The sequence below is a fragment of the Amblyomma mixtum genome, chromosome 2, assembly GCF_055824585.1.
Source record: "Amblyomma mixtum isolate Tamu chromosome 2, ASM5582458v1, whole genome shotgun sequence".
Taxonomy (NCBI): domain Eukaryota; kingdom Metazoa; phylum Arthropoda; class Arachnida; order Ixodida; family Ixodidae; genus Amblyomma; species Amblyomma mixtum.
Genome location: NC_143013.1, coordinates 28,308,647 through 28,324,226, shown reverse-complemented (window position 1 = coordinate 28,324,226; position 15,580 = coordinate 28,308,647). Strand labels below are relative to the sequence as shown.

General features: G+C 44.1%; 1 protein-coding gene across 2 annotated transcripts in view; it reads left to right on the top strand.

The window, feature by feature from the left end:
• Positions 1-14,311, top strand: part of LOC149358780 (thioredoxin reductase 1, cytoplasmic-like) — a 29,364-nt gene extending 15,053 nt beyond the window's left edge. For both annotated transcript variants that reach the window (XM_089570978.1, XM_089570979.1), the window contains 12 exons: positions 1,406-1,478; positions 1,581-1,649; positions 2,151-2,198; positions 2,961-3,103; positions 4,528-4,643; positions 4,775-5,000; positions 5,711-5,797; positions 7,250-7,480; positions 8,560-8,667; positions 9,480-9,575; positions 12,955-13,089; positions 13,843-14,311. In XM_089570978.1, the coding sequence (XP_089427104.1) occupies positions 1,406-1,478; positions 1,581-1,649; positions 2,151-2,198; positions 2,961-3,103; positions 4,528-4,643; positions 4,775-5,000; positions 5,711-5,797; positions 7,250-7,480; positions 8,560-8,667; positions 9,480-9,575; positions 12,955-13,089; positions 13,843-13,905 (1,395 nt within the window). In that variant the 3' untranslated portion in view covers positions 13,906-14,311. The remainder of the gene's footprint in view (positions 1-1,405; positions 1,479-1,580; positions 1,650-2,150; positions 2,199-2,960; positions 3,104-4,527; positions 4,644-4,774; positions 5,001-5,710; positions 5,798-7,249; positions 7,481-8,559; positions 8,668-9,479; positions 9,576-12,954; positions 13,090-13,842) is intronic.
• The last annotated feature ends 1,269 nt before the right edge of the window (positions 14,312-15,580 follow it).

Here is a 15,580-nt window from a genome sequence, read left to right as displayed (position 1 = left end):
AAAGGCTAATATCAAACACTGGCTTGTGCTCAAGGCCACTTTCCCAGGCACGCCTTCCAGACACATGCTCGTGCAAGATTGATGGTGATAGGCTGCTACGGCAGCGGGAAACACGACAGGTGGCTTACACTGCATAATGCTGCCATTAGCATAACAAGTGGCAGCTGAAGGCATTCACTGTTTTCAGTCGAGTATGTGCTCCTGTTTATCTTGTTATCGACATCACTCAGCAGTGGGAGTTGATGTACTTGTGTAACATTAATGAAACTAACATGAAGTTGTCTACTGTAAAGGTGCACTTTGTGGGGTTTTAAATAGGGGAGATAAATTCGTTCTCCCCGCTTAAGCGCGGCTGACACAGTTCAAAGCCGCGCGAACCCCACCCCGTGGTCGCGAGCTCTACCGAGCGCACGCCGACCACGGCGGGCCTTGCTCTGCGGGAACAAAGGAACGACACACTGGCTGACACAAACAAGGCATTTATTGCTATAACAAATAAAAACATAGGGTCACTGACCAAGTCAAAATTTTAATGAAACGTATTGACGTTTCGGAAGCCCTACGGCTTCCTTGTTCACAATCTCAATACCGAAACGTCAATATGTTTCATTAAAATTTTGACTTGGTCAGTGACCCTATGTTTTTATTATGCCTCTACCTGACCAGACGACGTTTCGTCAAACTCTTGACTACATTGCTATAACAAACAACAACAACGCCAGCTAGCAACAAACACACTGAGGAATTGAGGATGTCCGACTCACCAGCACGGTTACGAGCGAATGTTCGCCCACGGTAGGGCAGAGGGAATATCTCTGAGGCCGGACGGGACGAGCTGAGGGGAACATGTTTCCACACGAGGACGCCCGCCGACGAAGAGCGAAGCTGCGAGCGAAACGTCCGGTCGCTTCCCGGTCCCAGGGAGAAGAGAGAAAGCCTTCCCCCGCGCGCGAGCGGCAAAACACGCCATCCGTGGCGCTGCTGTCGCTGCGACGCGAGCGCCCTCCCCTGTTAGTTAAAAGTAACCCCACTAAAGGGAGTGCGTTATGGGGAAGCTAATCACAGGGAACTGGTGAGTTGAGGGAAAGCGAACGCAGGGGACGAAGGCGTCCCCACAACTTTTAAACTGTTTTGTTTTTTAAAAAAAGCACGGCAGTGTACAGCTTAGGCTGATTCCCTTCAGTCGTGTCAGCAATGTGGCAACACCAGCACTTCAAGCGTGAAAAGCAGTCATTCTGAGAAGGCATTCTACAGCCTTATGAACTGTGAAGCAAAAAATCCTGATTACTGCATTCAATCCTGCACTGGATCTCTGCAGCCAGTTTTACAATGTGATGTTAAGATGTCACATCGGTTTATGTGTGTTGCGTTCCAACCGTTTTGCATGAATGTTTTTCTTCCACAGGAAGCTGCTAAGCTCGGAAAAAAAGTAGCCGTCTGTGATTTTGTCAAACCAACACCAAAAGGCACATCATGGGGTAAGTTCTGTAATAACCATATCATCTAACAGTGCACATGAAGGGTGCCTGCGGACTTTATTTTAATTTGATGTTTTTCCTTTCACTGTTCTCTCATCGCAGGTTTGGGAGGCACATGTGTCAATGTTGGCTGCATACCAAAAAAGCTCATGCACCGAGCTGCATTATTAGGTATGTGACTGTGATTTCTTACATGCTTGTATATTTCTCAATTTGTAAACTGCTAGACCATATTGAAGAACTTGTTTTGATTGTTCTACCAACTCCTCTATGTTGACTCCTACGCATCTCCAAAACAAACACTGCACTGACAGAATATAAGAATAAAAATAAGGAGACTTGCAGCTGACGTCTTCTATAAAAGTAACACCTCAGCATGCAATGTAGGCGACCAGGAAACAAAATATTTATTCATGTAGCAGATGTACTCAGCTCAAACTTTCTTTACCCGCTACTATCACTTCGTAATTTGCTTTCTCTCAGGTAGAAGGTAATTGGTGGCTGGCTGACTTCAGTGTTGCTTTTCTGTACGATATGCATAGCTTCTGTAATGCTACATATCTGTCCTGACATTAAACAACACCCTAGTATTTGTGGAGAGGACCTGCAAACCAGGTAGACAGATATTTCGATCCTTTCAGCTGATATCAATGTTTTCTGTTCTCATTTTAGGTCAAGGCATCATGGACTCAAAAAGTTTTGGATGGGAAGTACAAGATGGTATGTGTAATTTTGTTAACTTTTTTACTTGATGAATCCTCCTCATGACGATATGGTAATGCAGGGCATGTGAAGATTTGATGAACGGTATGGGCATTGTTGCCGTAAAAGTACTAACGGTGGTAGTGAGCACTATGCCTAAAACACAAATTATGAGATACTATAACATTTCAGAATGCTTCAGAAGCATGTCCCTAAAATTCATTTACACTGCCTTCTATTCAGTTTCAAGTTTAACTCTTACTGAGCCATCAATAGCTGGTCTCAGTTGCTCCTGGGGACCTTTCATTTGAAATGGAGTTCAGAAAAAATTAACTGTCCCGGTTCAACACTAACAGTATGATTTTTCGTTCATTTGTCAGTGTGATTTCCCCACCACTACATCCTTGATTATGCAACTTTGTGGCTCTCCTCTGTCTGCGTTAGTCATACATGCAGTTTAACATTCTTGAGTTCACTGCAAACGCAGAAGACAGCATCAGAAAAAGTTCGAGAAAATGCTGTAGCCAGACAGATTTGTATAGAATTTGTCTTGACCTTTTATGCCAAGCCAGCCAAATGCTTTATATTTGCATAGCATGTGAGGTGGAAATGTTTTTGCAAGAATTTGTGCAGAAATTTCAGAAATTCAATTTGATTTAATATTGGAGAACAAAAATGTCACAAGTGCTTGAATACTATAACATGCAGTGGGCTTGTTTTTATTTATACTTGCATTTCACACTTCATGACCATTTTTTTCTTCGCATGCATGTCACGCAGTTCAATTCAAGTGGGAGACAATGCGAGGCAACGTCCGCGACTACATTGCCTCTCTCAACTGGAAGTACCGTGTGAGCCTTCGAGAAGCTGGTGTTGACTACATGAACGCGTATGCACAGTTTGTGGATCAACACAAGCTGAAGGTAAAATGGCATTGAATACCTCATTTACTCACATATAGGTCTGCCAGAAATATAGTTTGTCCCCTTAAATTATAATCCTCATGTAAATGAAAACTTCGAAAACAATCATGCTTTTAGGAGAATGAATGAAAATTTGAAAATGAGCAAATTTCATATAATTCCTTGATTCCATGCAGTTTTTTGAGCCCTCACCAAATAGGAATAGTATTTAAAGGTTTAATTATGTGTATTGAAATTTGATAGGGGTAGGTGGGTCTGGACATCATGTTGTGTTGGATCACAGCTGCAGGCATGACCCATGAATGTTTGATCACGAATATATCCACCTTGTTTGGTCAGAACTATAGAGGTCTACCCCGTTAGTTTCAGAAAATATTTATGTATTATGTAAATAAATTTGCTTTACTCATTAGTATAACAGGACAGGTTGGTATCGGTCCTTGTCAGGACGGTGAAAAGAAAGCTGTCCGCATCTTAATGCACTATTTTATATACATTTCTCTAAAATAAAAGGCAGCCTTGTTGCTCTGAATTTGCCTATCAAATTTTGTTCCTGCATGCTGGAACTGAAAGCATCACTTTGACTGTCTCGCTTAATGTAGTTCTTATCTGCATTTACATTTTGTTCCATACATCTTCATATATATAGTTTAGCTGTTTGGTAGCCAAGAGAGGACGTTTTATGCATTTGCCACTGAGGTTCTTTAACCTGCCACTACTGGGGACACTTGCTCTCATGTGAATGGAAGTCTGAAGGAGATACAAAAGAAGACAGTAATAATTAAACCAGGGAAGGCATAGGAGAATTCTCTTGTAAATGGAAATGTTGATTAGACTTCATAATTAATTTAGACACAAGATAATTTTGCGGAAAGTAGAATGTGAACTCATATCCTGTCATGTGCAGTGTTCTGCCAGCTGAGATACAGCAGCAGTTGCCTCCCTATCTGCTTTCAGATGTAGTAGTATTTGTATAATGCCTTGCCTTACCTTGAGAGTGTTTACTAGTACTGCAGCCAGCTGTTTCAGAAAGGTGGAATGACCTCTTTGCAAGTGACACCTTAGAACATATAGTGAAACGGGGAAGTGGTAGCTTTGCAGGAACCCTCTTACGCTACCTCTGGCATTAAGACTGCCAGAACCAAAACCCTTGCTATGCTAATGAATCCCCATCTTCCAACCAAATGTCTGTTCACAGTTCCAAGTTTTTAATAAAAAGCTTGATTTGGCTGTTTTGCTATGTCCCATTACACGGGTAGTTAATATAGCAATAAAAATTGGGCAAAAGAAAAAATGTGCAAAGAATGAAGACATGCACCACTCCTGCGGTTGTTTGTGTTATTCTTGATCGAGAATCAATTTTGCGATTCTTTTGTTGCTCCTGAGCACAGGACTGAGGTTTTCTTGCTCCTTTTTTTCAACAGCTGACTGACAAAAAGGGTGGGGAGAAGTTCATTACGTCCAGGGACTTCCTTCTAGCCATGGGCGAACGGCCACGCTACCCAGATATTCCTGGTGCTCGGGAACATGCAATCTCAAGGTAGGCTTGTCACTCTACCTTGTTTTAAATCAGCTAGAAATTTACCGTAATCGAGTGCACTCTTGCGACCTAAGGTTAGGTAGTGGCACCGTGAGCATTAAAGTCTTATGGAGCTCGGTATGTTTGTGCAGCGACGACCTGTTCTTCCTGCCTTACTGTCCCGGGAAGACATTGGTGGTGGGTGCTTCATACGTGGCGCTGGAGTGCGCGGGCTTCCTCCGGGGCATAGGGCTCGAGGTGACGGTCATGGTGCGCTCCATCCTGCTGCGGGGCTTTGACCAGGACATGGCAGAACGCATCGGCCAGTACATGGAAAAAGAGGGCATCCGCTTCATCCGTCCCTGTGTCCCTACCAAGGTGACTGCACTGGGAAACATTTGAAACGTTCATACCTGAATTTACTTCCTCAGTTCATAGGCACAGCGGTTTGTGTACGTCGCTGTACTGAGCATGGCCATGCCACTTCAATTCGGTTGGCTGCCAGCTTAGTTGCCTGTGTCTGATGTGCAAAACAGTGTCAGAAGCGAACAATCCCCCTCTTTTCACTTTTTTTACTGTCTTAGCGAACTGTGAAATTGTGGCAGTAAGCCGGTTGCTTAAACGCAATCAGCTAAGAGTGCATTCAACACACGTTGGAAAAGAAGCAGGGTAATTAATAAAATTGTGATTGTAAAAGCCTGTTTTGTGTCCCGACTATTAAGCAAAGATTTGTTAAAGGCTTAGTTTTGTGTGTAGACTCTTGTGATACTGTGCTTAATCGATATCTATTGGATCCCAAAATCGTGTACAAAACATTTGATCGAAGGGGCATGAACTTATAAGGCCCCATAGATTAATCCTTTTCAAGTTTAATCTCTCACTAGACCTCTTCACCAGTAGTTAGTTTTCTAAGCAGATGAGAAGGTTGCCCTGTGGAGTCTGCCCAGTTTCTATGTGCACACAATACAGCAAATATAACGTGAACACTATAACGAGAAAAGGCTGTGTTTCTTTCTTTTTTTTTATGCAGTGTTTTGCTATGTGGTTTGCTTTTCCAGTTCTAATTTTAACCTTTTTCTTTAATTTAGTTGGAACTGGTTGAAGAGGGGGCCCCTGGAAGGGTGAGAGTTACTGCAAATGCAAACGGCACCGAAATTGTTGAAGAATTCAACACGGTAAGTTTTGTTCTGCTGCAGGACTGAACTTTCGAGGGCGAACTGTGGGATTTTGGCACCCTGCTAATAATAATGTCCAAACTGTAGATATTTTTACATGCTTAGCACGCACGGGGGTTTATTTCCAGAGGGGATCGATAGAAGCAGGACAGTGACGAAGCCTACAAGCGTCCTTCTGCTCTTTCTCTTCCTTTTCCTCTTTTAGTAGCAGTGTTCCAGTGATTACATTTGCTCACCCTTTCGTAGTGTTTCAGCCACTCGTCAACGTCCTAAGGTTTTTCAAAGATTGTGCGGGGCTCTCGATAATGTAGCCAGTTGCTTGCTGTGGATAGTCCGGGTTGCTCGATATTGTCGTCTCCAGGCATATCCGATGGCAGTGGTGGGAAGCCTGCGAGTCTACGGCTTCTTCGATAGATGGAACGCTCCGTCATCGGCAGCCAGCACCTCCACCAAAGCTGTTACGTGCTTAGCACGCGCGGGGGTTTATTTACACAGGGGATCGATAGAAGCAGGATGGCGACGAAGCCTACAAGGGTCCTTCTGCTCTTTCTCTTCCTTTTCTTCTACCAGTCCGCCGCTTGAGAACGTGGGTGGCGCTGGTGAACACTCCCAAGGTTAGGTTATTTGTAAACATAAATACCCCCGAAAGCAGAAGGTTTGACAGCCGTCGCCGTAGCTCAGAGGTAGAACACCGGACGCGTAATTCGGAGGTCGTGGGTTCGGATCCCACCGGCGGCATGTGGTTGTTTTTTCTTCTGCTTTTCTAATCAATTAGCTTTAAGCGATAACATATTCAGTAATATTATAAATTCATCAACACCACAAAATAAACAAATAAAATTAAAAATCCCCTGTGCCCCTTGGTTTCTGTGGCTGTTGGCTTCTCTTATAGTCAGTCCTATAGTTGATCTTCTGCTTTTTCCGTCGATGTTCTGTGAAAGCACGTGACAGTATTTTTATGCACCTCAGTTATGCACCTTTCTTTAATGCCATATATCTCGGACCTGAAACAATTCAGTGTTAAACCAGCAATACTATCTCCTGGTTCTCTTTGCAATACTATCTCCTGGTGGTTCTTTGACTATAAATCTAGCGGCGCACCAAGTCAGGCGCATCCTACCGTCCTACCTTATGTGGTGTCCCATGTGTACAAAGGAGTTTCAGACAGAGTGCATTGGTGGCGGGCACTGGTGGGCAAGAACTTCAAATCCAGTCATGGTTTTTTAAATCAGTATAGTTGTTCATCTAGATCTATCAAAGATGTATGTTTCTCAATTTCCTTCCCTGCGGCATCAGTGCACTTTGATGGCATTTCACTTGTGTGTAGTCACTAGCCGCTTTTAAAGATTCTTTAAGATTTTTTTATGAAAGAGCTTCCCGGATAGCGACCAATTCTGCAGCACTCTCATTCAGGCAGAGCAGTCCTGAAAATGCACTCTGCCTGTGTTGCAGGTTCTGTTTGCAGTGGGGCGCGAGCCGTGCACACATAGCCTTGGACTGTCCGAGGCCGGAGTGAACGTGAACCCCAAGAACGGCAAGCTGCCCACGGTGAATGAGCGGACCAACGTGCCTCACATCTACGCCGTGGGTGACGTTCTCGAGGGGCGCCCCGAGCTGACTCCCGTCGCCATCCAGGCGGGCATTCTGCTGGCACGCAGGCTTTATGGCGGCAGCGATGTCCAGGTGAGGCATCGTTCTGTGCTCTCAACGGTACAGTGCCATAATGGATGGGTGCATAGATGATAAGCCTGTTCCCTTTGAAATGGGGCAGTAACCAGCCTAGGATGTTCTTGACCTTTTTCTTAACCTTAACAAGTACTGTCCTGGAATTCTTTGAAATGGGGCAGTAACCAGCCTAGGATGTTCTTGACCTTTTTCTTAACCTTAACAAGTACTGTCCTGGAATTCACCCTTCAAATGCAGATTTAACTTTGTCTTTGCTGAACCTGACCGCTAAAATCATATGCTGGTATCACCTCCCTGTTTCCCTCAGGTCACTTCATAATTTTTAGTTAAGCAGCACCACCTTCTAGCAGAAAGGAGAAATTTTTTGAAACATTTATGAGAGCACAATTAAGTTCTGTGGTGCACTGGATTGTTGTATTTTTGGTGGTGTCACTCCATAATGAAAATGTATTAGTCACTGGATCATCCACTCTTGCGCCATCGTCCTCACTAGTGCTGCCGTCGTCACTGCTGCGGTCCCACAGCAATGTCGTTCTAACATCATCCACTTGCGAAATCCCCCACTTCGTGAGCAGTCACACCACGAAATCGCGTGGAAGAGCTGAAAATCTTTCCTCACTGCAGCCACCACGCCTGCATCGCCAGTTTTTAAACATCGAACTTGCAGTTAGTTTCTTTGGCGTAAAGAATGACAGCCATCCTGAATGTAGCCGGGAACGAGCGCCAAATGCTCATTGAGGGCCGGTACATTTCCAAAGCAGGAATGCTTGCTTGAAATAGGAAATCAAATGCCATTGAAGTAACACAAAGGGTCGCATGGCAGTATTTGACGAGGCACAGAAATGGGTTAGCGAACGCACCAGAGTCTTAAACCTTCCTCAACATGATGTCATTGCCGAGAAGCCTACTCATCGTCGGGGTTATAATTGATGATTTCATCACAGTTTTAAATCCTAGTGAAAAAACTTGCAGCGCTGTCCCTACAAGCTTCATACATCCAAATCCTAGCATTTCATTTCATTTTCAAAAAAGGTGCTTCAGTGCCCCTTTAACCTTGACTTGTCTTATGTTTGCAGTGTGACTACACCAACGTGCCTACAACTGTGTTTACACCAATTGAGTATGGCTGCATCGGATACTCGGAGGAGAACGCCATTGCCAAGTTTGGTGAGGACAACATTGAGGTGAGTACTCACTTTCTTTGTGCACGCATTTGTGTTGGCAGCCCTTACTTGTCATATGACCCACAGAAGATAACTTGAAAGTGGTGTCTGGTCCAAATTGTATAAACATACAAATTATACTAGGGATGGTTGTAATGTCTTATCAGTTTAAAGGTACAGTCTTTGTCAAAAGTAACCAGGCTGCATGGTTTGCTTCTCAGTCGTATAGTAAAGCTATTATGCCAGCCCTCAAGCTCTAAATCTCTGTATGGCAAGGAGAACCCCTACCCTCACACTCAAAGAAGTTTCTGATCTTTAGAGAAGACGTGAGGGGTCTACTATACGTTTAAGAAGCAAACCATGCAGCCTGGTTACTTTTGACAAAGACCGTACAAGGGCGCCTTATGGCAATGAAGTGGCTAGGACCTTAAATGTTCAATGTACACTTCTTTTTATTGCTTAAAAACGAGTGCATAAAAAGGGGCAGATATTCTTAGTCATGATACAAGTGTTCATTTCTATGTGCTGCAGCAACATGCGACAAGTGACAAATTGCTGGACTTTGATGGCAATATAAGTTCTGTAGCATTTCCTTTTCAGTCATTTTCTCTGCCACATTTTTGTCACCCTTATAGAATTCAGAACTGTATATGTTGGTGTTTTTCTTTCATGTTTTGAAGTTACCATGGCTGTTAAATATAAAATAGAGACTCGAAGCTCTTTTCAATAGGGAAGTTCGAGTGACTCTGAGTAGTCCCGTTTTTATGAACGAAGTTTAGGGCACAGCCTGCCTCCGCAAGTGTGACCGTGGTTCCTCTGGTTCTCTCGTGCAGGTGTTCCATACAAGCTTCACGCCACTGGAGTGGACTCTTCCAAAAAGAGGAACGGATGCAGGCTACTTGAAGATAATTTGCCTGATCCCTGAAAACGTAAGTTTCAAGTTTGCCATCAACTGCAGGGCATTTGTTGGCCATGGGATTTGATTGTTGATCTGTGTGACATTGTGCTTGTCAATGTTGTCTGTCTTAAATGTAGAGGCACAGGTAAGAATTGGGTGGAAAATTGCATGCTCATAGTGTGAAGCTGTTATTGAAGTCAGCTGTCATACCCACTTGCTTTTTTACTGGCTCAATCAACATGTTTGACTGCGCACATAAACTGTCCTGCCTCTCCTCACGTTGAATGCCTCTGTGTTAATGGTCTTTGCGCATACACTACCTTCCACTCTCTTTCTGTATTCACCTGTCATTCGTCAGTGTGTCTGGTGTTTTTAAAGCAAGCATTTGTTAATTGAAATTCATTTACCGTGAGCTTCCAGTTTATTTCAACTAACGCTAAGCTCGTGTAACCATCAAGTGTGTTAAAAGTTCCCATAATTCAAATTTTGTGTTCCGTATATACTCGGATAATGAACCCACTTTTTTTTCCCGAAAAATTGACTTCAAGTTGGGGGTGGGGGGAGGTTCATTATACGGGAAAAATTTTTGTTAGAAATTTATCGCGCGATTAAATTTCATATCACAACATCGATAAGAAATGCAATCGCAGCCTTACCTCTATAGAAAAATCACGGATGCAATGTGAATAAAAAAATTTATTTCACACACTGCTTGGCTTATCACTGCTTGGCTCTTGCATTATCACTCGGCCTCGCTCTCAGAGTTGAGGCTTTCGCTCGCATCGCTCGCGTCACTCGGAACTTCGTCGTCGTCGTCGTCATTGTCCCACAACGCGTTGTCTTCTGTGCCGTCCAAGCAGTTTGAGATTCCAGTTTTCGTGAAGCTGCGGACGATCACCTCGGGGGTAATTAAATTCCACGCTTACAAAATCCATCGGCAAAGCATGTAGATGGTTGGCCTTCGTATCTTGCCAGTCGGTGTCAGGTCGTGGTTGCCCGCTGCCATCCACTCAGCGTACAGCCACCACACGTTGTCCTTAAATGGTTTGTTGACAGACGTCAAGTGGCTGCAACACTGAGGTTAGGCCACCTGGAATCACGGCGATGTCTGTTCGCAGCTCGCTCAGCTCCAGCAATATGGCGGGTGGCTGACGTCCAAATGCATTGTCTTTACTTTGTTTTACTGCCACTGCGCACAAACGACGCTATGAGCAAGGTTTTGTTTTGAGTTTGACAGATGGCGCTAAGCAACCAGATCCTTTAAGATCATCATCATCCTCGGCAAAAGCGTGCGGTCGCCAAGTTTCGTTTCCGCGTCACCTGCGCTTGTGTCTCCGGCGTTTCTCTCGCATTAGACAATAATAATCATGCGGTTATGGTAAAGAAAAGATGCGGCAATTGCCACTCTCACTAGGAGGTCACCCGAGCTGCGATGTGAGCGAAAGGAAGAAGAGCCATAGTGAAGGGCTCCAGAATACTGAGCTACCCCGCCAGCGTATCTCGCATTCAAAGAAGCTGGCTGCATCACGTCGCGATCTGTCGACTTTGTTATCGTCAGCAGTGCCGGCCAATCGCACCGAGATAACGCGAGCATGCTCCAATATCATATGGCCCTGAAGATCGGCACGCAGCTTTTACGCGAGAAAGAAAAAAAAAACTCCTTTTTTGAGGCGAAAAGTAGGGGGGGGGGGGGGGGGGGTTCATTATGCGGGTGGGTTCATTACGCGAGTATGTACGGTAATTCAAACATATGTTTGGTCTCGTTTAAGTTTGAATTATCAAGACACAACTATACCTGTTTTTTTTCCTCTGTTGGCTGAGTGAATAAACACAAGGAAATGTGTGCAGTGTTCATTGCACTCATTAGTCGGGTTTGTTTTCTGGCGCTGAAGCATAAAATGTGTTCGGCTCTGTAGTGCGGCAGAAAAAAATGCAGCCTTTTATGAAAAAACCTCTAAACTTACTCCGGAAAATACCTTTAGCAACCAATTTCAGAACCAGAATCATGTTTATTTGACACCCATTAGCTGTTGAAAACAGACAAAAAGTTGTTTGATAGACTTGACTAGCGGTCACAGTCTTGTAAAAATTTATTTCATCATTTTGTGTTGAAAAAGTGAACGGCACATATAGTAGACCAATAAGCCTGAAAGCCTTTGTATAGTAAACAAATTAACATGAACAATAGAAACAGTAGAAGTGAACGTAAAAGCTTTCATATTTGCAAAAAATGGAACAGGAAAACCGGATGCAATTGGCAGCAAATAACAGAGTTGGATTTCCCAATCATGCCTCTGGGCATTCGTTATTTAATACTAAAACAGGCAGCATATAGGCTGCAGCTGGCATAGGACAGGGTTAATTGGAGAGACATGGGAGAGGACTTTGCCCTACAGCGGGCGTAGTCAGGCTGATGATGATGATGGCTGGGACCGAACTCTCATCTTTCGAGTCAGCAGCCGAGCACCACAACCACTAAGCCACTGCAGTGGTTCTCAGGGTCAGAGCAACCAATAGAAGGTATAGGAGACTTGCTCACCTAATTTCAAATTAAAGTTTGTTCAGTTTTTTTGCATATGCTTGCTTTTCTTGCTCTTCACCCTTGCACAAGTATGCATGCTTGTTTATAGCCTTCGAAGTGCATACTGTGACACTAACAGCAAAGTGGAGCCTTGTTGGCAGTGGCAAATCCTGCAAATGCGAGCTTAAAGGTGCACTGAAGAGGAATCTGAACTCGTCTTTTTGCTGCAGGTACTCGATCTACACGTTCTGAGCATTCTTAGAAACTTCGATTTATTGCCCTGTGTGGCTCATTTTCCTAATTAAATCGAATTAACATCCGGCTCCCACCTTTTCTTTTTAATTCTCCCTTGTACGGTGGGCGGAGTCGACCAACGCGTGGAGTGCCTTGCAGCCAGCTCAGTGGAGGCTTTTCTTTCGCTTTATTTTGTTTTTTAGGTTTCCGTGAATAAATAGTTTCATTCGCAGATAATATAGCCGCAAAATAAGCCCGCAGAAATAAAAATACGCGCGGACTATTTGCTTCTACGGACTACTACTTATTACTCCGCCGATGGCAGAGCGGCAAGCCGCCGCGGGACTGGCTGAAAGGCACTCCACGCATTGATCGACTCCGCCCACCATACGAGGGAGAATTAAAGAAAGAAAGGCGGGAGCCGGACGTTAATTCGATTTAATTAGGAAATTCAGCCACACAGGGCAATAAATCGAAGTTTCTAAGAATGCTCGAAACGTGCAGATTGAGTTCCCGCGGCAAAAAGACGAGTTCAGATTCCTCTTCAGTGCACCTTTAATATTATGGATGATCGTGCATGGTTTTGTAAACACAGAAAATCGTAGTGTCTGAACACTTCCCTCACATACTGAGTTGAAGTTTTCCTGTCTTTCAGAATCGCATTCTTGGCTTCCACTACCTGGGGCCCGACGCTGGCGAGGTGACTCAGGGCTTTGCTACTGCTATGAAGCTGAAGGCCACCAAGGCGGACTTGGACGCCACAATTGGAATTCACCCTACGTGCGCTGAGGTACTGCTATTGATTTTTCTCACTTTTTATAATTCTTTTGTTGTAGTGGTTGCTTGGTTATAGCGGGCTGCTGCTCTTGTGTGATGTCGTACTTTATTTGGCCGAAATATTTCGTCAGAATTCTCAAAATCCTGCTTTGTAGCACTAGCCTTAATGGTAGAAAGAGTGGGAAACAATATGCAGTGCCTGAATTGTGAAATAGGCATGTACTGCACAAGAATTGTGATTAATTGTTGAAACACGTGCATGCATACGTTATTGCTGAGCAGTTTTTTGCACAAACAGAAACGCTTATGTGGCTAGAGTGAAACGGATGACACTTCTACAAGAAGCCCACACGAGCAAAGCATGCCGAATTAACGTCTGCATGTGTTAACACTGCTCCGAGGATTTGCCAGTTTCATACTTAATTTTCTACGGCTTCTGGAAAGTTGGGACATTTGGCAGTTGTGTACGTACAAGGTGCATTGGGCAATAATTGGCCCCGTTGGACTTTATTTATTTAGTTATTCGTTCATACTATCTGCAACAACACAGAAATCAACATATAGAGTCGTGCATTGAACTATACAGACAGTCTTTCATGCAGTTCATTACGTAGCACTCTTGTCAAAACAGTGCAGCATATCAAAACATCAATTCAGCTCAATGCAGAAATTGCACTCATCAACCGTTGAGGGCGCTCATTTGATGCTGGTATTGTTAACTAAAGAACCGCTGTATTTTTTCTTTTTTTTTTCCTTTTCTCTGCAGCTCTTCACAACTCTAACTGTGAGCAAGAGGTCCGGGGCCAGCACCAAGCAAGGTGGTTGCTGAGGTTAAGCCCCGTCGCCAAAGCACATGGCCGCCTGCCACTAAGGCACAGCGCACCACTAACACCTGCAGCGTAGGACATTAACTGCAAGCTGTAACCTGAGTTGCTGTACCCGAATGCACTGTGCCACACTTGCAAGCAACCACACAGTTGGCAGGCAGGCCCGCTTTGGCGATGGGCGAGAGCTCCGAACCCAAGCAAGAATGAGTCCCACGGCTCCACACGCAAGTGTGACCTATGACGGCATTGCTGCGAAACTCAAGTATTGAGGGCAACATGCCTGATGTTGCCGATGTGGCTCTTCTGTAAAGCTCAAGCATGAAGTTGTTAAAATTTTTGGCAATTTCTTTTACCCCGATGCTGTACTTTGTTATGCTTTTCAAAGTAAAGAGTATTTATTTAAGCGTATTTTGTTGTGTTATGTTTTATTACTTTTATCTCCAACTCTACTTTCCTCCACAGTGTCTGGATGCAGCGTAGTAACTTAAATCAGCCCTTCTGCTCTGCTTGCAATTTTAGAATGAGCTTCAAATGGAACAGTAGTAGTAAAAATGTACGGAGATGTGACAATGTCATTCTGTCTATGATATCCTTTAGTGTTTTTAATGGCACGTGATCAGTTTCTGATATATAATCAGATCCTTCGTTTTTGGGTTTTATTTTTTTCTGAATTGAGGGGGAAGGGGAGTCTAAAAAATCGGGTGGTATTTTCTGACCGGATATTCAGGTACGGATTGGGTTATTCCGATAAGTTTCATTATTCAGGGGTTTTTTGGGTAAGTTTTTACACCAATGTGAGTTTACTATCAGTGCAGTCCTTACTTGTCCATGCAAAACCCTCTGGCTTTTGTACACTGCAAAAACTCGTCACACTGAGCATCTTAAACGCACAAGAGCCTTGGAACAGGACGTCATTAACATGGTAAGGGCTTTTATATGATGATTCCAATAACACTTCTTATTGGAATCGTTTAACAGAAGGCACTCGTCTGCAAGGTGCTTTCAGATTTGTTTGCTGGTTAAGTATGTTGTTATAAAAGGCCCATTTTCAGGTAGCAAAATCTGCCTTAACCTGATAATTTAAAAGTTTTCAGTGTGCAAGAAGAGGGTAAAGTTGGGCTTTACCCTGTTTTACCTAGCAGCTGCTTATGTTTAGGCGAAGAATGGATGTCTCTGTTAGGGTTATTGGTATTAATAACGAAAGGAAATGCATGATAATTCTTGTAGTGGGTGGAAACCTGGGCCGTGCCTGAAGGAATCAAGAAATGGGTCATGGGGAGGGGTTTTAAAAGGGGACAGGTGCATACAGCACATGACTTGCTGAATCAGACTTGTCTTTCCTCAGAAGTGTCTCTCATAGCTGGTAGCTTTTGTATCTCACGAGTGTGATGTCAGCGTGCGTTAAAGAGCTCCAGGGGGTCTAAAAGCCGGGACCCTCTGCTACTAAGCTGGAGTACCAGAGTTGGAACCCGGCTGCTCTTCGATGGAGGCGAAACGCAAAAGATTGATGAGTGGTGTGTGATGTCGGTGCACGCTAAATATCCCCAGGTGGTCGAAACATTGCACGAAATTTTTAGGCTCATGAGGCAGAAAATGCAGCGTTGTCGTAGTTGTCCACGCCAGAGGGTCCGAAAGCCCACTGACTTCATGAAGTTATCGGCAGTGCCTACATCATGT